The sequence below is a fragment of the Rhineura floridana genome, chromosome 12 (genome assembly GCF_030035675.1).
Source record: "Rhineura floridana isolate rRhiFlo1 chromosome 12, rRhiFlo1.hap2, whole genome shotgun sequence".
NCBI classification, from domain to species: domain Eukaryota; kingdom Metazoa; phylum Chordata; class Lepidosauria; order Squamata; family Rhineuridae; genus Rhineura; species Rhineura floridana.
Genome location: NC_084491.1, coordinates 9,918,915 through 9,940,898, shown reverse-complemented (window position 1 = coordinate 9,940,898; position 21,984 = coordinate 9,918,915). Strand labels below are relative to the sequence as shown.

The following is a 21,984-nucleotide window of genomic DNA, read 5'->3' as shown; positions in this document are numbered from 1 at the left end:
ATGGGGGAACTTTTGGTTCTCCAGGTGCTGTTGGACTCAACTTCCCATTATCCCATGCTTGCTGGAGCTGATGGAGTCCAACAATGCCTGAAGGGTCACAGGGCCATCTCCCCCCAGGGTAACCTCAGTGTCCATTATGGAACATGATACCTCCTCCGCCTCCATGTCCAACTCTCTTCTACATGTGTCCACCCTACATCCAAACGTCGAGAGCCTTTTCTCCCCCTCTCTGTGTGGATGACAAAATTAATGCAGAATATGGTGAAGACATCATGTTTATTTCTTGCTGAAGACTGGTTACTTACTTACATCACAATCATGGATAATTTAATAGGATCTTATACTCTCTGAAGAAATCTAAGAATAAATATGAAAAAAGAAAAAATATTTTATTCCAATGCTCTCCGAAGATGGGTGATATATCTTACATTTTTAAAACATCCTCTTGATTTTCATGTCAAATATATATTATAGACTCTTTTCTCCAAAGGGTAAAAAAAAATCCATCTGAATCTTGTTACTCACCACAAAATAAAAAATAAAAGTAAAATCCATTCATTGTCCAAAGCAAAGATTGGGTATACATTAATGACGCCACACAGGAAGGGGCTCATTGTCCGAGAAAGCCTCCTGTCCATAGCCCACTTTGCTTTGTAGAAGGAACTGTGGGGTGAAATGTCACTGTCCTGGATGACCTTCTACTGGTTCTTCAGGCTGCAAACAAGAAAGGGAAAAAAGGAAGATGCCTCTTAGTCTCTTGCAATAGGAATGAGAGTTAGGGGTAGAAGGATCTGTCAGTTTTGGTTCTCTTAGTTTCTCATATTTCCAGTCTTAAATTCACTTATCCACATTTCTGCAGCAATTTGAAATTCTCCAGTATGTTTAGTGCAAATTTCTCCTGATAAACACATTTTTCTTTGCAATTTTGACTCACATACACATTTTTTCAAGCAATTTAGAATAAAATGCATTATATTAGGATAATGCATTTTTGCTTATTTTCATGAATATATTCATTTTTATGTACACTTTCTCCTAACAGATGCATTTTGTTTTGTTTTGTTGGAGAACTACATCACAAAATCCAGATAAGTGTACATGTCAAAGGATGGCTGTGTTCTGGTTTTCATATTGTTTTGAACAGTGAAAATGTGATAGATTCTGTTTTAAACGGGAACTGAATAGAATTTCTTGCCCATCCCTAATGAGAGTACAAAATCTGGGGGAGATTGGTAAGGTGATGCCATGAATGGAATGCTCTCCTGGGGGGGGGTGCAGGAGTACCTGCCACTACCCTTGGCATTGTTTTGATGCCAGGCAAAGTTGTTTTTGTTTTCCTGCGTATTTGGGCAGTTAAACAAGGTACTGTTCAATCTGTATTAATAATGCTTCTTTGATTTTATTACTGTCTGTTTAAAATTGGCTTGTAAATCACTTTGGGATTTTCTTCGTGGGGAGTGATGCACACATTTAATAAACCTAACCAAATTCCAAGATTTATGGTTGTGCTGTACTGAAGCCCACCCCTGTTTTTGTGAAGTTATTTGCTAACAGTCAAATAGGCTTTTTCCCTGTGTTCCCATTTTTTGTAGAGAAGGGGAGAAATTCAAAGAAATTTATCTTATTAAATGTGCCAGTTGCCTTCAAAATGCTCCACACATGGTCAGAGGGCCCTGAATCTCTACATTCAGGTTTCTTTGCCTATAATACTTTCTACTAGTGGAGGATGGTGGCTCCGATGTCAGTGGGGCCGTGAATCCATTCTGGATTTTTGCCTAAACTTTCAAGGAGCTGTCCAAGGTGCTTTAGTCCAAAAGTTCTGAAACTCAGAGTGGATGCAGTGCCCCACTGACATCAGAGCCACCAGCCTCCACTGCTACCTGTGTGACCATTCACCCATCCTGACAAAATTCCTGTTAAATTCTCATCCTCCCCATTCTATGTAGGTCTTTCCTCTCTCCCCACCCCCAAATTGCTAAAAACAAACACAAAGGGAGTAAAAATTTCATCACAGCACTAATGCATGGCCTAGCACCAGAGTTCTTCATTGTTCCGTAAGTTCAGTCTGCCATGTCCTCCGCTCCTGCTGGTTTCTGGTTTAGCATATGGCTGTCACCTCTTTTATGGCTGACTATGGTAACCATTGAGTGCTGGCACCCACAGCACATTTATCAAAGTATGAATATTGGCACATCACTTTTTTAAAACCCAAAACTTACTGCTTATTTGGGAGTATGATCCATTGACTTCAGTGTGATTGAGACTTGCAGTAAACATGCATACAGTTGCACTGTTAACAGCACCTCAAGTTTGGCCCTGAGCCTAGCCTGAAATGCACCCAGCCTGGGTTTCACGACATATATGTGTGATGCCCTTATATGTTAAAAACTGTAAATATGGTAAGTGCAGGTTTATATAGGGATATATGGTAAGTGAATTGAGTAAGAGGGGGGAGTACATGGGCTAGAATGCAGGAGAATGTTGGATGATGATTGGCTGAGTGTTTTGAATGGCTGAAGGTATAAATGAGAGGATGACAGTTGAGTAGGGGGTTGTTGAGAAGAGAGTGATTGGAAAGGAGTTGAAGTGGGAGGCAGTTGGGATTGAGTTGACAGAGTTCTGAGGGAGGTTTGGATTATATTTGGCTGATATTTGGACAGAATATATATAACTGGAGACATAAGAGTGACACTATATGAAACCATACACTTGTTAAACATTCCTAAAGTAATCTTGTTATTTCCTAGTGTTATCAAATAAATACTTTTTATCGGTTTACCAAAAGCCTGATCCTTGGCTGGGGATATACAGACCAGAAGGGAGGGCAGGGTAATTCCCAAGGCTGAAGGGAAACTGTATCTAATGGTGGCAGCGGTGAAGGAAGAAAGTGTAACATCGTCAAGTATCCAGAGCAACCCAGGATTGTATGCTTTATAGACAAAGATACAGGGGGGTTGTGGACAGCAAGGGCACCCAGACACAAAGTAACAAGCCATAGGGAGACTAAGTCTAGCAGTATTGTTTACAGGGAGTGGCTGGTGGTGCTGCCTAGCAGTGGGATCTTGAGAGATCTGTGCTACAGCGGAGTGAGAAAAATAAAAACGACGATCCTGACTGGTGGTGTCCTGAGGTGGTGCCTAGTGAAAGGCGGTAGCCACAAGCAGGTGGGAACCTGACAGTTGGAGCCAAAGGTGGGATCATCACAATATGCGTCACTGATTGTACAACAGAGAGTGAAGCAGAAATCATGACTAGAAGAGGGGTTTCTAAACTGTGGCCCTTGGACAGCTAGTTCATTCAGGAGGTCTGTGTCATGCCTGTGACAAAAACTTACAATTTGAATTGTACAGAATTCTATGGGATTCAGATTATGATACTGTAAAATACAATATAAGAAATAAAAGAAGCAATCAAAATACCATTTAAATCATACAGTGCTAGCACATCACACTACAATTGCTACAACAGGCATAAAAATACAGTTGAGACTTTAATTCATTTTCAAGTGGTCCATGGGGGGAACATAGCCTTGTTCCAATTCACACCATTGGACGATCCTATCCATGCATCCTATGCATGCAGAAGGTCCCAGCTTCAATCCTCAGCATCTCTACATAAGGTTAGGCGAGACCCCAGCCTGAAACCCTGGAGAGCTGCTGCCAGTCAGTGTTGACAGCACTGTGCTGGATGGACCAATGGTCTGAATCAGGGTAAAGCAACTTCCTACATTGTTCATCCGGTTGGGTGTGTTTCTTTGTTTCTTCTTGTCTCTGGTGTTTTTTGTTCCGTTTTCCCCCGCCCACTGCTCCTAATGGGGAGGGAAATCAGTTTGGCAGCTCCAGGGCTGATGCACGTTTCCTCCATTCTGGGGGTGTGTCTGGGGAATGGGAGGGCTTTGGGTCCAGTGAATCCAAAGCCTGCCCCGATCCACCCTTGTGGCCAGTACCACTGTTGGAGCACAGATGTCAGAGTGGCAAGAGTGATAGAGATTTCTGCTCCTGCAGAGATGCTAGACCTGCTTCTCTACCCGTGGACATCCTCTCTGATGGTGGAGGGGGTGATTCACGCTATCCAGTGGCTCCTAGACTGGGATGCCCTATCAAGGCCCATGGGATTGCACCCAAATAACTAACAGTGAGAGAAGAAATGTTAACAGTAAGAGTATAATTGTTCTCTTTGGGGTGTGGAGAAACCATTTCAATCAGCCAATACAAATAAATGTTCCCCCAATCCATAAGTGATTCAGTGATTTTCAAAATGTGATGAAACTAATTAAACAAATCAAGATAATGATTTCCCCTTTTCACCAAAAAAGAAAGATAAGAACTTTAAAACTCATTGTGATGGAAATATTACACCCTCCCTTTACGAAGGTAGGGGAATTATTCATATCTTTCTAGCAGCATAGAAGTAATGATAAATTAAAATGCCTTTAAATCCCAGCTAGCTTTTATAATTATTCATCTGCTGAAGTTATTATTGCACAACAGACCACTTTTTCATATATTAGTCAGTTCCTCACACGAAGCAGAAAGCACACAGAATAAAGTCGTGTCTATTAATAAATATTGCAACAATTCAAATTAGCCTCCCCCAAAAACTTTTTTAATTTTTTTAGGACAGAGATGCTTTATTGCTTTTGTGCTTAACAAAATCTCTGAAGTTCAAAGGAAATCTAACCGGGGAGAGAAACGTGATCATCTCTCTAGGATATATATTTATTTCTGTGTTAAAAAGGGAATGAAGGTGGGACCAATGGAAGAAAACATTGTCTACCTAGAATGCAAGGTGGTGAAAGCAGACAATCAAGATATTCAGTTTTGCCCTTGTAAAGGTACATTTGGTGAAGGAAAGAGAATTTTGAGCCTTAATGGCAATTTAAATTTGGGGGTCAGGATGGGGGGGTGAATAAGGACAGCTGGGGAAGAGCTGGGTTTTTTTCCCCATTGTGTTGCAGCCAACTTTGAAGAAATAAGAGCTTTATTCTAGATTATTTTAATAGTAGGAATGGGGGATAAATTTGAATCAGTTAGCATTTAAAGCCGAATCTATCAAACCCGCACTTCCTGAAACAATGTGAGAACTGAAACGCAACCATCCTTTGAAATTCACACTTACCCTGATTTTGTGATGCAGTTGTGCAATATTTACAAAAATGTATATATTGGGGGAAGTGTGCATAAAAATATAAACATATATGAGTGAAAATAATCTGCAGAATGCATATTAGGAGAAACTGCTTGCAACAATGTGTACATGAGAAAAGGCTGCATTCAAAAGTGTTTATTAGAACATCACATTACAATGCTGAAGAATTTTCATGAGGATTTTTTTTTAAAAAAAATCTGTAAATTGCTGCAAAGAACTGAATTTAAAGACTGGAAAAATGAGAAACGGAGAGAACCAAACTAGGCAGCTCCTTCCATCTCTACTTTTTTATTTGTTAATTTTTGTTAAATTTATATATCCCCCTTCCTCCCAAAGCAGTGGTACTATAAGGGCAACATTTGGGAGAAGAACCCCCAGAGCCCCACTCACCAGAACAATCAGAAGCCCCCCGCCATGTGGCATGGTTGGATTATCATATTTTAAAGTAAGTGAAGTTATCTGAATGGTGTGTTTGGGGTGGGTGGGGTGACTGTGCTTGGACTAGGACAGGATCATAGAATCATAGAACAGTAGAGTTGGAAGAGGCCGATAAGGCCATTGAGTCCAACCCCTGCTCAATGCAGGAAATGCATCCCTGACAGGTGCATCCAGCTATCTCTTGAGCACCTCCAGTGCTGGAGAGCCCACCACCTCCCTAAGTCATTGGTTCCATTGTTGTACTGCTCAAACAGGACATTTTTCCTGAATTTCAGCCAAAATCTGGCTTCCTGCAACTTGAGCCCATTATTCTACTCTAGGATGATCGAGAAGAGATCCTGGCCCTCCTCTGTGTGACAGCCTTTAAAGTAATAGAAGAGTGATATCATATCTCCCCTCTGTCTTCTCTTCTCAAGGCTAAACTCAGTGGCCTTCCAACTCTACAGTTCTATGATTCTATGGTTCTGCCTCCTCCCCATTCCATTGAACTTATGTGAAAAACCATTTGTAACAAGCCACCACTTTATTTCCTCCCCCCCGCAACTGAATCATCCAAGGAAGGAACCCCAGGCTTGGGTGTCCAGTTCAGCCCTCTAGGCCTCTGTCTGACCCTTGGGACTTTCTGCAGGCCACAGCCCTCATCAGCCGCACCCCTAAACCAGCCTTGATGGAAAATTTTTGCCTGGCTAGAATGCATCTTTGAACTCTGATCATGCCTCTGATCATGATCGCTAGAGAAGCATGTACAAATATGTGTAGAGAACAGTGTCGTGTACAAAGGTAAAATGTATATTTATTGCTCTGGCCACTTTTGCCTCCAGCCCCTCCCACTGCTGGCATGTGGCCCTCAGAAGGTTGCCCTGAAGGAAATGTGGCCTTCAGACTGTAAAACGTGCCCTGCCCCAAGTTAACCTGTTGCTTTATTCAGGATACTTACCCATAGTTGTGGATGTGTGATTTTTTTATGCTTTCTGGATTGAAAGTAGGGATGGAAAGATCTGTCAGTTTCACTTCTCTCCTTTTCTTGTTTTTCCAAGCTTAAATTCAGTTTTCCACATTTCTGCAGCAATTGGCGCATTTGTTATTTTTTTTTAAAAAAAATGCTCCTGAAAATTCGCCAACATTTTATTTTGAACTTCTCATAATAAAGACATTTTTGTTGGCAGTTTTGAGTAATATACACATTTTTGCAAGCAATTTCTCCTTATATAATGGATTTCTGTAGGTTATTTTCACTAATATGTTAATTTTAATGCACATTTCCCCCTATTATATCCATTTTTGTAAACACTGGTTGGCAAACTACATCACAAAATCTGAATGTGTGAATTTCAAAGGATGGATGTGTTTCGCTTCTCACAGTGTTTTCAAAAATGCAGATTTGATAGATTTGAAATGTGAACTGAATCAAATTTCTCTCCCATCCCTAACTGAAACCCATAGATTATTCATCCATCCCAGCTGGCATCTCCTGTTTAGAATGGCAGCTTCTCAGCCCTTGGCATTTCAAATATTTGTTTTTATTCCATATGGATATATATGACTACTGGATAAAATCACCCTAACTGTGGATTCCTCTCTCCCTAGAGGAGAACAATAAAAACACCTTCAATATTCTTTTTGCAGCTAAAATAAGAGCAGAACAGTGTTTGGTCTCTCATGTCAATTTGAACTTTCCAGTGGCAGGTTAAAGATATTATTTTAGAAACTGGCATCACCTCTGGAAAATGTCAGGTACTGGGCCTCTCTGAAAATAGACTCAGGATCAGTGGCAGCTGGTGTCCCTATGTCAGTGGGGCAGTGGAATCCAATCTAGGTTTTAGTCTGACCTTTCAAAGGAGCTGTCCAGGGTGCTTTAAGCTGGACAGCTCTTTGAAAGTTTAGACTAGACACTGGAGCAGATTCCACTGCCCCACTGATATGGAGACACCAGCTGCCATTGAGTAGGATCCTTTTGGATCTTAAAATGGAATTTTCAGCCTACTGGCCAGATTGTTGAACTTTTATTATTGTTGATGATGATTAGATTAGATTATATTTAATATTTATACCCTGCTTTTTTATTACAAAAATTCTCAAAGCAGTTTACAATGAAGAATAAAAATAAAACAATATAAAATATTTTTAAAATAAATAAATAAATAAAAGCTTTCCCTACTAGTTATGAGCCCTGACTGACTCCTGGCCCATATTGACTGAAAGAATTGTAAAAGCCATTTCAGATCCCATCAATACCGATTAACCTACTGCAATTTGTGTGATTGGTTTTCCTTAATCCTGGTTCCTAGCCACCTTTGTCAGCCTTCCCTAATCTGATACCCTCCAGATGTTTTGGACTATAACTCCCATCAGTCCTGCTGGCTAGGGCAGATGGAAGTTGTAGTCCAAAACATCTGGAGGACACCAGGCTGGAGAAGTCTTCTTTGCAGAATGTGTCCGTCATCTGTGAACTGACTGGATGGTGCCCCCACTGATCCTACCTAGGTGCCATCTCTCTGTTATCTTCAATTATATGGTTGCTATGAATTGTGAAGCAAATTAGGAGGTCCTATTTGAAAAAAAATACAATAGAAATTCCAAGGGAAACGTGAAGAAGTTAGTGAAATGTTTCAGGGTGGTCCCTCCCTATGAGAGGAATTACCAGTTCTTGAATCCTGAGACTCCATATCAGTCATTCATTAGGATATCTTTCTCCTCTCAAGCAGAAGGTAACTCCTGCCACAGGTCTTTTTTTCAGATCAGGAGGTGTAGGCACCTGGGGAGACTGGAAAGTGCCGGAGATTTATTTGCTGTAAAGAAAAAACTCACACTCCACCCTTGGCCACCTTGCAGCAATAAGGTAAGCTTAAAACCCTCATGCTAGGGCTGTGTAATCTGATTCAGGACCCGGTTTGGTGGTTTGGAGTGGACCGGATCCAACCCAGATCTGGTGCCCAAGCAGATTCAGGGACCATACACAGTCATGTAGTCAGGAAGGGGGGGAGAGATACATCTCTTTTCTCCCTATATGTTTAATCTGTGTTTTAAACCATAATTAAACATTATGGGAGACAGGCTTTCTGCATCATCTCTTTCTGCCCCCCTCTCCTAGCCAACAGATAGCCCCATCTCACTCTGGGTGGACCAAATTTGACTGGGGGTGATTTGGGGCTGCCACAACCTAATCCAAAATCTCAGGTTGACCCAAATCAGCCTGAACTGAGATTTGGAATCCAGGATGGGGCCAGGTGCAGAATCCAGCCCTACCACACACCCAATGAAATCCTAAAGAAGTATTCAAGGGCCCCAACAATGTGGCAGAAAAATGAAAACTTTAGAGAAAATGGATGACGGATTTTGGCACAGCACTAAAAAGATGCTTAACAAGAAGAAAACAGAAGCCAGTTAAAGGAGTTGGGCTGAACAGATGCCCCTCTTTCCCATTTATTTCGGTTTTGCTTTGCATCCCATTCCTTTTGAATTCTGCTAGAACTAAGAGAATTTCTAAAACTGATTCTAGAGCATGAGCACTTTTATTTCATGTGCATCACTCCTCCTCTCCCCCACACGGCCAATATGAGTATGTGCACAGATTAAAACACTTCAAGAACGCAATCTTGATGCATCGAAATACTTTTTGTGCAGTGTTGCTTTTATTTACTTATGTGTATGCATGAGTTGCTGAGCATGGCTAAAACACCACGTGAAAGATGCTCAATGAAAATGTACTCATAGTCACATCACAGCTGATTTTCTGCAAAATTTATCAGTGGGAAACTAACAGACATGAATGACATGAAGGAACTGGAAGCAGGGTTTTGTCATGGCCCCCTCAGAGGACTCCTCCGATGAGGACGACTCGGGAGTAACAGCAGCAGACCCAGGAGCAGCAGACCCAGAAGGAGACACGGAAGAGACTCCTGAGAATCCAGCTCCTTCTCCCCCTCAGCTGCAGAGCACCCCAGATACAGCGGAGGCCCTGCAGCCAGACTCAGACAGTGAACAGGATACTCCCCCCTCACCTGCAGAACGTAGACAGCAGAAGGTCAGGCAGAAGAGAGGCAGGCCTGTCCCCTTAAGGCCCAAACGCTGAGGGCTCACACCTGCTGTCAACCCTGCTCTTTATAAGGCACACCTTGGCTGCAGCTTGTTGCTGACTGCAATGTCAGGTGTGGCTTCGTGTATTCCCAGTTTCCCTGCAGCATCTCTTGGACTGACCCCTTGGCAATTGATCCTGGACCTCTACTGACCTCGCTTCTGGACTTGTGACTTGGCAAGTAAGCTTCAGACAGGCCTGGCCCTTATCAGGTTTCCTCCTTGTTGGCCTGGCAGATTTACAACCAGTCTGCCGGCTAAGGACTTCCCTTCCCTGCTAACGACCCAGGAATTTCCAACCCCCACTGCTGACTCAGTGCAGAGCTGACAGGTTTTGTGATGTACAAAATTTAGGAATAAACACCATTCCTCATGCATCAGTCATGCTTTAGGACAGCTTTCACCAACTCAGATGTTTTGGACTACAGCTGTCAGGGACTAGGTTCCTACTCATCAGGTGATGATGGAAGCAAGGTCTCGAACCTAAAGGGGAAGGCCATGCAGGGGCAGCCCCAGAGATGCTGCTGCCTGGTGAACCTATGAAGCCAGTGTCCCCACCCCCTGCATTTGAGGATGTAGCACTGCCATCCTCTGACTCAACTGTAGAAGACTGTGGGAGACCATTGCAATAGAAGATTATTGGAGCATGCTGGGTCCCTTTAAGTAAATCAGCATCTTTCAGCACACGAGGCCATAGTAATTAGGCTGCACTTGGTGCTGGTGCTGCAACTGGGCTAATCAATATTAAAGCTAAGTTTCAGCTTGTTCCTTGCTGCAACAACTTCAGAGCTTTGTACTCCTGGAGCTCTATGCAGTTTGAGGGTGTGTCTTGCTGCAGAACAGGATTAAACTCCCATCAGCCCTGGTGCTGGCTGGGCCTGATGGGAGTTGTAGTCCAAAGCATCTGGCGGGCACAGAGGTGGTGAAGACTGCTTTAGAAATAGGACTGCATTATTTGAAACTCCAAAATCCAGGGAAAAAATTGGATGAAGAGAATTTCTGAAAAAACATCCCTAGAAGAGAGTGATTGGCCTTGGATTATTAGGAACAGAGGAAGCTGTTTTATACTTGGCAATTTGTCCATCTTGTCCAGGAACTTCTACTTTGATCTCCGGGAGTTCAAAGAGTTCCTTTGATCTGCTATCTGATCCCTTTTTGCTGGAGGCGCCAGGGATTGAACCTGGGATCTTTTGCATGAAAAGTGTGTGCTCTTCTGCAGAGCTATTAGTCCAGGTTATAGCAACTTCATGCATTAGGTCTACACTTCTCAGTCCAACCCAACTGCTCATGAATCCCAAACAAAAGCAAAGTGAACTTCTTGTTTTAAAAAAGATGGAGATGAAATCCTAGGAGGAAGGAAACATTTTCTCCAGCATGACAGAGATAATATTTTGATTAGCTCAGATCTGAGGATGACAAAGTAGCTTATGTTAATAAATACCAGCTCCAATTAGGCATCTGCGCTCACAGTCTAAATAAAACCAACAGCTACTGGGCAGTACATCACACCAGCCACAATTAAATCATCCAGCCTTCAGCTGGAGAATCACTGTGCATGTTTTAATTTATTTTGGCTGGGACATCTGTGGAAACAAGGATCCTTCATCTCCCAATCACCTTTGGGATGGCTGCTCTTTCTCGGATCCCATGTGAGGTCGCAGCTTGTGCTCCGCTGAATTCTTGGTGAAAAGGGGAGCTTTTGAGAGGCACGCAATATCATCCTGCCTTCCCCCCCCTTAGTCTGTCCTGGTTTTCACAGTCATTTGGGGGTGTCTTTCCTGCTTCTGCTGCTGTTGTAATTCTCTCCTCTGCCGCCCAACACACACACCATTCTTCTTCTCTGAGAGATCCCAGCCAATCAGCAATTACACAGGAAATGCAATCAGGTCAAAGCATCAAACCTGGCTTCACAGCAGCATCACTGATGGCAAAAGAAGGCAAAGCTCTGCTCTCAGTCTAAGTCAATTGTGCTGTGCTGCCAAAGCCAAGAGTATCATCCCGACTGCCCAAGCAACAGGGATATTTGTCCTGCTGTGCTGTAGAGGTTTGACTGCAAATCTGCACAGAAAGACAGAAGCCCCCTATAGGCAAATAGATGAAGGGAATCCATGCATTGAAAGGGGCAGGGGGATGTGCCACTGGACCAACCAGGGATTTAAAGAGCTCTCAGTTTGGATTCTCACTCATTTCTGCAGCAATTTGCAATGCTTTTTTAAAAATCCTCATGAAAATTCACCAGCATCTTAATGCGACTTTCTCCTAATAACATTTTTGTAGGTGGTTTTGAGAAAGGTACATTGTTTTGCAAGCCCTTTCTCGTTATATAATGCATTTTTGCATATTATTTTCACACATAATGTTCATTTTTATGCACACTTCCCCCTAATATATGCTTTTTGGTAAATATTGTTTAGCTGGTGAACTGCATCACAAGATTCTAATAAATGTGAATTTTGAAGGATGGCTGGGTTTCTGTTCTCATATTGATTTGGAAAATGCGAATTTGGTAAATTCTGCTTGAAGGAAACTGAATCAAAATTCTCGCCCATCCCTAGGACCAACCCATGATGTCACATGGCACATGAATTGTATCCAAAGGTAGTCCAATTCAGGGTAGACCTACTGAAAGTAATGAACCTGTTAATTGTGTCTGTTAACCTCAGTGGGTCTACTCTGAGTAGGAGTAGAATTGCATAACCCCCAGAGTAGACCCATTAAAATGATTGAATGTGGCTAAGGCTGCAATCAGACAGCAGTTTATTCCATTTTTTCCAGTGTTTCCTTACTTGATAATTTCTGCATTTTATTTGATCTTTCAAATCACCTCTGGCAATCTAGTGGAATATAGTGGAAATTTAGCACTCATTTCTGCATTAATTGTTTCCAGAAAAAAAATCCATTTGCAACCCCATTAAGCCAGAAAATCACAGGAGTAAAATGATGAAATTTGGGGCAATAGAGTTCTTTCCTGTTGTTTTCCTGGGTGAATCATGGGGGAACAGAAGTGCATATGTACAGAAAGCATGGGGGAGTAGCAACATGTTCAGTGACGTTCATTGTTGTGTCACACCATGCCCACTGGTGTAAATGAAATTTAACACAACATGGCATTGGTTGAGAAGCCACAGTTCCATAAGGCAACATGTACTGCACTGTGACAGAAATGTCAAAAACTGGGATGGAAGCTCTGCTGTTATGATCAGTAAAACTAATGCAATAAATATGTAAAAGAAGCCTTCACATGGAGAGGGCTAAATATCATCCACCCAATCCCCTCCTTGGCCACCTCCTCCTCCTGCTATCTTAATTATATCCCACCACCCAGCCATGGGAGAAAGCTGGTCCCACCCATGCTAGCCAGTGGAGGTTGGTCCATTAGGGCAAGTGGGGCAGTGCCTGACACAGATCAGTCTGCCTCCAGCCACTCCCCCCTGCCTACTTCCTTACATGCAGCCAGTCTAGGAGTGGCAGTGGCTTTCAGCCTCCTCCTCTGTCATAGTCTCAGCTTTGCCATTCTAGAACTCAACAGAGAGGAGGATGAAGAATTAGTTGGCTTCACTGGCCATTGGCTCTAGCTCCACCAACTGCTGGGCTTCCTGCCTTCCACTCTACCAGCCCTAATGCGCATCAGCCTCCACTGATGCTAGCCATCCTGGGCAGGAGACTCTAAAAGGCTTCCAGCTGGGGCTATGCCCTTTCCTGTGCATCAAAGCTCGTCCTGGCTCTTGTGTGCTCCTGTGAATTCCTTGGCTCTGGCTCTCTGACTCAACTCCTGCTTCCCGGCTCCTGGCTACCCTTGGAGAACTGCCTAAGGCTTAGCCTTGATATATTGGCCCAGTTGCCTTGGCAATGGAAGTGCATCCCCTCCCCCCTCTTCAGTGCACTTTCAAGCCTGCCCTGATAAATGTCAGCGAAAGTAGTGGCGCGAACATGATTCATAGGGTCACCATAAGTCGTAGTCGACTTGGAGTCACATAACAACAAACAGTCATGGCTTCCCCCAAAGAATCCTGGAAAGTGTGGTTTGCTAAGGGTGCTGAGAGTTGATAGGCAGCCCCCATTCCCCTCATAAGAGGTACAATTCCCAGAATTCCCTTGGAAGAGGGTTTGATTGTTAAACCACTCTGGGAACTGCAGCTCTGTCAGGGGGTCTCCTAACAACTTTCAGCACCCTTAACAAACTACAGTTTCCTGGCTTATTTGGGAGAAACCATGACTATTTAAAGTGTTAGGATACGGCTGTAAATGTAAAGTGCAGATGGGCATCTGTCTAAAGCAAGAGTAGCCAATATGATGTCCTCCAAATGTTGCTGCACTCCAACTTGCATAACCTGTAACCATTGGCCATGCTGGCTGGGACTAATGGGAGTTATGGTCTCACAACATTTGTAGGGCACCACATTGGCTACTTCTGATCTAAAGTGTGTGGAAGATCTTTCTTCATTGAATGTTTTTGAATGAGTAACACTGGCCTAGGCATTGCTTTGTTTTTTTAAACTATGTTTGTGTGTGTATGTGTGTTTAAAATGACCCATGGTAAGAATTCTAGTGTGAACTGATTAATAGGGATGTCAGAGATCTCCAACAGAAATGGAAAAAGAAATTGCCGATGTTTGCTTATTCGCCCTATGCCTGGAACAGAAATAAATCCAGCGAATATGATTAGTATTTGCTGTTGTAGTTGCTTTCAGTCTATGAACAATATGTAAATCAACTGTAATAGGGAATACCAAACACTATATAGCTACGAGAGTGGCTGTATGCTATAGCCAGCATGGATTTTTCACATTCCCCCATGTTAATTTGAAAATACCCCCATGCCATCCTGCCACTTCTCATAAGCTCATTTCAAAACAAAATGTTACAATATGTATAGTCTGGACCTCAGAAATGCTTGGTTAACAACTTTCTAAGGTTTCATGCTGATACACAAAACACTCAGAGAAATGAGAGTTGAAAGTGTGAAACAAGAAAAAAATTCCAGACCCCTGCTGAACTTTTTTCTCCTAATTTTTCCTAATTTGTTGAAATTAATTAAAATTCAGCCACGTTCACAGAGTAGCTACAATCCTGTTTTCCTTTTGGAAAGGAAAGGGCTTCCCCCTGCCCTGGGCCCACCCACCCAATCTCCTCCCCTCCCTCCCCCTCCCCCTCCCCCTCCTCCCCTTCCCTCCCTCTTCCCCTGCTCCTCCCCACCCTCCCCCATGTCAGTTCCACCTATCTTAAGTATGATTGCACAGGCATGAATCCAATTGAACCCTATAAGCATGCAAATAATCAAACCTACCCTACCCTCCTCCTCCCTCCTATCCCCTCCCTCTTGCCCCCTCCCCTCTTTTGCTCCTCTCATCCTCCCCTTCCAATCCCCTCCCCTCCTTCCCCCTCTTTCTCCCCCACCTCCCCTCCCCTCTCCCTCTCCCCTCCCCTCTCCCTCTCCCCTCTGTTCCTCCTCACCTCTCTTCTACCTCCCTCCTCCCTCCTACTCTTCTCCCCCTCCCCCCTGGTCAGTTTCACCTATCCTAAGCATAACTCCATGGGAGTAAATCCCATTGAATAAGTATGCAAATGATCAGACCTCCCTTTCCCCTCCTCCTCTCCTCCCCTCCCCTCTCTCCTCCCCTCTCCTATACCTTGCTCTTCCCTTCATTGGCTCCTCCCCCTCTTGCTTCTTCCTCTGCCTATGTCCACTCCAGCCAGCCCTCCCTCCCCCTCCCCATTCTCCGTTTCACCCATCTTAAGCATGATGGTAAAAAGAGTAAAAAGGCTTTGAAATTAATAAAAATAAATTTGACACAGATTTCTAGGATGAATAATGAGCAAATATAATTTTCTAGGTTAGATGCTCTGTAGAAATAATACTAACACAGGAAAGATGCAAGTAAGAAGAACATTAAACATACAAAAAATGTAATTCTCCATCTTTGGAGATGCAGTCCTGACTGCAGGTGTTGCCACCACTCACAATATGTTCAGAGGCACACATTACCAAAATCTTCTAAGCTACAAAGGAAGTGGATTGGACTGTGAAAGACCAACCCAAATTGTGTTTGCAGTTTTACAAATTTGTAGGGTAGCACAATATCACAGAGAGGTTTCTTGCTCCCCTGGTGCATTCACTATAGTTTCCCAATTTCCCTGCTATTTAAAGTTTGATAGAAACATTTGTTGCCTACAGGTATGTTCTTAAACCACAAGGGCTTTTTGACTGTTAGTGAATATTCACTGGATTGACTTCTGTTCCAGACATGGGATGAATAAATTTACATCAGCAATTTCTGCTCCTGTTTTGGCTTTCATCAGAATTCTCCAACATCCCTAGAAAACGCCAACTCCAGATGTTTTGGTACCTAAAACTTTTTTTTGTTTTAAAAAATCTGAATTCAGTCAAAATATAGCAGTAGCATTAATAACCAATAATAGGCTGTCTTTAAATGCTGGAGTGACTGAACCACTCTTTTAACTGTAGGTCTCATTTGATGGATCTGAATCAAGTTCTGGTTGGTTTTAACCAGAGCTTGGAAGTAACTCGTTATTTTTAACGAGTTATTTTTAATTCGTTACAATTTTAAATAATAAGTGGGTAATTCCATTACATTTGGCAAGTAACGGAACGAATAGTAATTTCCCTACTTTTCAGCTTCAACTTTAACGTTTCCACGTTAGGTTGGACGTTACTTGGGGGCGGGAACAAGGGGAAGTCAGCTCCTGGCTGTGATTGGTTAACACAAGACATGTGCCTCACACTGATTGGACCTCTGCGCAGACTGTCTCTTCCCTCATGATCTGTGTTAGGAGGCACGATAGAAGAGATGAATAGGCAGGGGGAGCCTGCTAGCGTCTGACTCTGAAAGGAAAAAATGGACGCCGGAGGAAAAAGCCAGAGCAAGGAAGGCAGAATGGCGAAGAGCTGTGGAGGTGAGTGACGATGATTTGTGTGTGTGTGTGCCCCGGTGTGTGTGTTTTCGGCTGGAGTCTCTGGTTTTGGGGGGGGCTCCGGCTCTCTGGCTACCACCCCTTACTCTCTGGACTCTCCGCTTCAATTTTAAAAAAAAGTTTCTAGGTGGTCTAATTCCCGAGATATACACCAAAACGTAACCCCCCCTGCACAACTTTTTTTTAAACAGATCATGCTCTAGCTACAACTCCCATCAGCCCAATCCAGTGGCCATGCTGGCTGGGGCTGATGGGAGTTGTAGTTTAAAGTAACTTTTCAAAGCTCTGGCTGCAACCCCGCCCTTTCATGATTGTGAGTAAAGTGCAGACTTGTGTTTGTGTTGTAAATCTCTCTCTCTCCAACCCTATTTTAAAGAAATTAGGCAGGGTTTATCACAGTTTTTATTATGTAGGAAACTAATACTCATTTTTTAAAAAAATGAATGAAGTTTATTTATTTATTTTTATTATTTTATTTATATCCCACCCTTCCTCCCAGTAGGAGCCCAGGGCAGCAAACAAAAGCACTAAAAACACTTTAAAAATCATAAAAACAGAGTTTAAAATATATTAAAACAAAACATCTTTAAAAACATTTTTAAAAGCTTTAAAAACATTTTTTTTAAGAAAAAATTTAAAAACATATTAAAAAGCAATTTCAACACAGACGCAGACTGGGATAAGCTCTCAACTTAAAGGACTTGTTAAAAGAACAAGTTCCTTATCACTTGAGGCTGCAGTTTTCCCTGGTTGAGTAAGCCCCATTGAATACATTGGGACTTGCTTCTGAGTAAACAAACATAGGATTGCACTATAAATATCTTTACAGGTTATATAAATAAACATATTTGATAGTCATGCTTATATAAATATTTTCATAGAATCATAGAATAGTAGAGTTGGAAGGGGCCTATAAGGCCATGAAGTCCAACCCCATGCTCAATGCAGGAATCCAAATCAAAGCATTCCCGACAGATGGCTGTCCAGCTGCCTCTTGAATGCCTCCAGTGTCTTAGATCCCACTACCTCTCTAGTAATTAGTTCCATTGTTGTATGGCTCTAACAGTTAGGAAGCTTTCCTGATGTCCAGTCGAAATCTGGCTTCTTGCAACTTGAGCCCATTATTCTGTGTCCTGCACTCTGGGATCCTTGAGAAGAGATCCCAGCCCTCCTCTGTGTGGCAACCTTTCATGTACTTGAAGAGTGCTATCGTATCTCCCCTCAGTCTTCTCTTCTCCAGGTTAAATATGCCCAGTTCCTTCAGTCTCTCCTCATAGGGCGTTATTTCCAGTCTCCTGATCATCCTTGTTGCCCTCCTCTGAACCTGTTCCAGTTTGTCTGCATCCTTCTTGAAGTGCAGAGACCAGAACTGGACACAGCACTCAAGATGAGGACTAACCAGTGCTGAATAGAGGGGAACTAATACTTCACATGATTTGGAAACTATACTTCTGTTAATGCAGCCTGATATAGCATTTACCTTTTTTGCAGCCACATCACACTGTTGGCTCATATTCAGCTTGTGATCAACAACAATTCCAAGATCCTTCTTGGATGTCGTACTGCTGAGCCAAGTATCCCCCATCTTATAACTGTGCATTTGGTTTCTTTTTCCTAAGTGTAGAACTTTTACTTCCACCCAGTTTTGTCATGCTGTGTCCCTACAAGTATCCAATTGCATACTATGGTTGTACAATACTTCCTTTACGTTTTAAGTATGCCTTGGGGTAGTCATGGTTCTCCATTGTTTTCATCCTGAGGGGCAGATAGGCTGAGAAATGGTGAGTAGCCCATGGTCACCCACTACACTTTATAGCTTATTTTCATTTTGAAAAATTAATTAGAACAATTTACATGCAGGCAAAATTTATTAAGCGGATTCACACAATATGTGTAAAGCACAACCAACTCGCATTTAAAGCGCATGACTTCCCCTAAAGAATTCTGGGAAGTGTCATTTCCCCCTCACAGTTATAGTTCTCACCACTCTTAACAAACTGCAGTTCCCATGATTCTGTGGTGGGATTCATGTGCTTCAAATGGGTGTTGAATGTGCTTTAAAGGAATGGTGTGGATCTGCCCTAGGTATGATGTTCATTCAAGAGTGAATTGAAAAGAACAATTTTAAAAGATACTTCTTACTCTTACTCATTTTTCAGACCTCTTTCTGAAGTAAAGGGTCAAATCTGTAAAAACATTTGGAGCAGCCACATTAAAAGATAAGGGCAGGGTATTCCAGGCAGGGGGTTGCCAACCCTGCTTGGATATGGATGTCTTTGCAGAAGAACCCTAGTCAAGGTTTACCAACAGCACAGTCCAAACTATATCTACTTAGAAGTCAGTCCTGTTGAGTTCTATGGGGCTTAATCCCTTAGTAAGTGTGTTTAGAATTGCAGCCTTCAGGAGCCTCCATCTTTACTCCCCAAAGCTCCCATCTAACATCTCCACAACACTAGGCTCCTTTGTCTCTGCTGTGGCCTTCTGGTGACTGCCCTAGCCTGAAGGCACTTAACCCTTCCTGCTGAAAGAAAGTAGGCTAGATTAAATGTTCCCTACCCAGGCTCATATATATAAAAGATAAACGGCATTTTGTCAAAAGTATTTTTGTCTACATTTTATACCTCATCCTTGGTTTTCCAAGCTTGGCATGGAATGCTTCTCATACAGAATTAATTTGAAATGCTACATATTTATTATCATAATCATCATATTCAAAATAAAAAATATATGTACCACCTTCAAGTTGATTCCAACTTATGGTGACCCTATGAATAGGGTTTTCATGAGGCTGAGAGGCAGTGACTGGCCCAAGGTCACTCAGTGAGCTTCATGGCTATGTGGGGATTTGAACCCTAGTCTCATTTTGTTCTCACAACAACCCTGTGAGATAGTAGGTTAGACTGGCCCAGGCAGGGTTATTCAGTGAGCAAATAGGATCTCTTTTAATTGTGCTATCAACCTGCTTACTTCCACTCTGACTGGGGCATCTTGCAGCATGGGGAAGAGATGGGGGCACATCACAGCTGAAGTTCACCCATATAGGAGCATTATCTCTTGTTTATTACAGAGACGCCTGTTGCAGGTTTTGCTGCTGAGAGGAGCAGTCAGTTAGTGCGGCCACTTGAGTCACAGCTTGTTGATCCTGAGGAGGCAAAACTAGAAAGAGAGGTTCAGAAAGGAGGCCCTGTGCACGAGGAGGAGGAGGGCATGAAGCAGTGCCAGTTGCCCACAGCCACATCTGCAGAACAGCAAGTACCATGGTTTGGCTTTGAGAAAGCTTGTACATTTGTGAGCCAGAGTGGGAAAAATGTTGTTGTACGATGCAATTACTGCCTTCCAAGGATCAAAAATCTGAGATCAGCTGTTTCCCCCTCATCCAATGTGAAGAAACATTTTGAGGTAAGCCTTTGTCATGCTGGTCCTCAAAGAGTGTCCATTGTCTATTTATGTTTAAATTGTGAAGTTCCTCTTCCATTTTTTCTTGGATTCATGCTTTGTTCTTCTTCCTCAGAGGGCACACCCTGAGAAGCTGAGAGCAATTGAAGAAGCAATAAAGGCAAGGAGACGTGGCCTTCCTGAACCAATGCATGACACCCCTCCTCCCAAAATGCTGAAGCAGCAGCAGACAACCCTTGAGAGGTGGGGATCTGGCAGGGATCTGCTTCTTCTGGCAGCCTACGTACACCCTCGCTTCAAACTAGATCGGCTACAATCGTGTCAGGCCACCACCCATACCAACAAGTAAGAACATTAGGGAAGCCCTTTGGGTGGATTACTCCAAGGGAAATGTTGTCTCAAGGGAGGCATCAGAGGGCTTAAGGTGGTAGGCAGGGACTGGGCCTTTTCTTCCTGGGACTCCTCATCACAACCTTGGGTTGCTGCAGGTAATCCTTAAGGGTCTGCTGTGCTGCCCCATGAGTGTGGTGACTTGGTCACCTTCCTACCTTCCATGTCATCATCCACAGGCTCAGGCTGGACCCTGAACCAGGGGACATGACAAGCATCATGAAATGAAGAGCAGATGATGGTTTCCTAACATATATGTGTTAACATATCCTCTCTCTTTCTTAGATACACAATGGAAGCCTTGTTGAAAGCTGAAATAAAGATGGGTGTACTTAATGAGGACAGTGATCAGTCTTCAGATAAAGACCAGGAAGGAGATGACTTAGCAGATGACTTCTTTAACTTTCTGCCCCAGGGCAAGAAGTCAGCAGTGGACACTGCTGAGGAGGAACTGGTGAGGTACCTGAGGTCTCCCAGCAGGGAAGTGTCATCACTCCATGGCTTTCCACGTGTGCTGCGGTGTTTTTTGCAGCACAACACAGGCATGCCTTCAAGCGCCACAGTAGAACGCCTGTTCAGTACTGGTGGCAACGTAATGACTGTAAAAAGACATTCCTTGTCTGACATGCTCTTTGAGCATCTTGTTCTTTTGAGACATAACAGAAACATATTATAAAAGCATTTCAAGTGTAAAATTTGATTTCAAGAGTTGGGGTATCTTCATTGCTTGGGGGGATGTGAGATTCTGTTATGCCATTATGTTAATCTTATGGATAAATTGTTTTATTCTACTACCCCCTGTGTGTGTGTGTTTATTTTTAATATTGTTTTAGGCTTCTTAGATGTGCAGCAGCCAAGGCCAGCACCTTGTAGGAGTTTTTTTAAAAAAGTAACTGAAATGTAATTGTAGTGATTACTTTTGAGAAAAAGTAATCAGTTACTTTCAGAGCAATTGTAATTGTAACGGTAATTACTACTTTTTGGGCCAAGTAATTGTAACTGTAATTTATTACTTTTTTAAAGTAATCTTCCAAGCTCTGGTTTCAACTGCCTGTCCCACCACCTCGCCTTCTTAGACAATGCATCAGAAACTAAGTCAAAGCACAGGGGTGTTGTTGCTTTCGATCAGCCATTAGCAATAATGAAGAAGGGTCACCGTCTGATTTCCTTCAGCTGTCTGAAGCATGCCTGACACCACTAGGGGAACTCCAGATAACTCTTGTCATCCACTGACCACTGGTCCCCATGGAAACCAGGCTGCTCATGAGGCCTGCAGTCAGCACAAAGACCACACTCCACAAGCACCATGGCATCTCCAAGTCCCTGTATTGCCCTCGGCTTTCTGTATATGCAGAAAATACTACATTTGTTCCAGGAACAGCCAGCTGAGACAATGACAATCATTTCTGCCTGCATCTCAAATCCCTAATTAAAGTGGGTTTTTTTTTAATCCTTGTCCTCTGTGGCAGATGTTTTAGAGGGTCTGTGGACACATTTTAATGTGAAAGCTTCTGCATGTCCTGGAAATTCATAATGAGCCCGCTATTCTGAGGATATATATAAAAAAATTCTATGGCTTCTCCAAGTATAGCAGAAAATCAGTAG

The 21,984-nt window shown here is 42.8% G+C and overlaps 1 protein-coding gene across 1 annotated transcript in view; it reads right to left on the bottom strand.

Moving 5' to 3' along the window:
- Window positions 1–449: 449 nt before the first annotated feature.
- ZMAT4 (zinc finger matrin-type 4) overlaps window positions 450–21,984 on the bottom strand; it is a 313,481-nt gene continuing 291,946 nt past the window's right edge. The window contains exon 8 of the mRNA XM_061592776.1: window positions 450–714. Coding sequence (XP_061448760.1) covers window positions 699–714 — 16 coding nt within the window. The 3' untranslated portion in view covers window positions 450–698. The remainder of the gene's footprint in view (window positions 715–21,984) is intronic.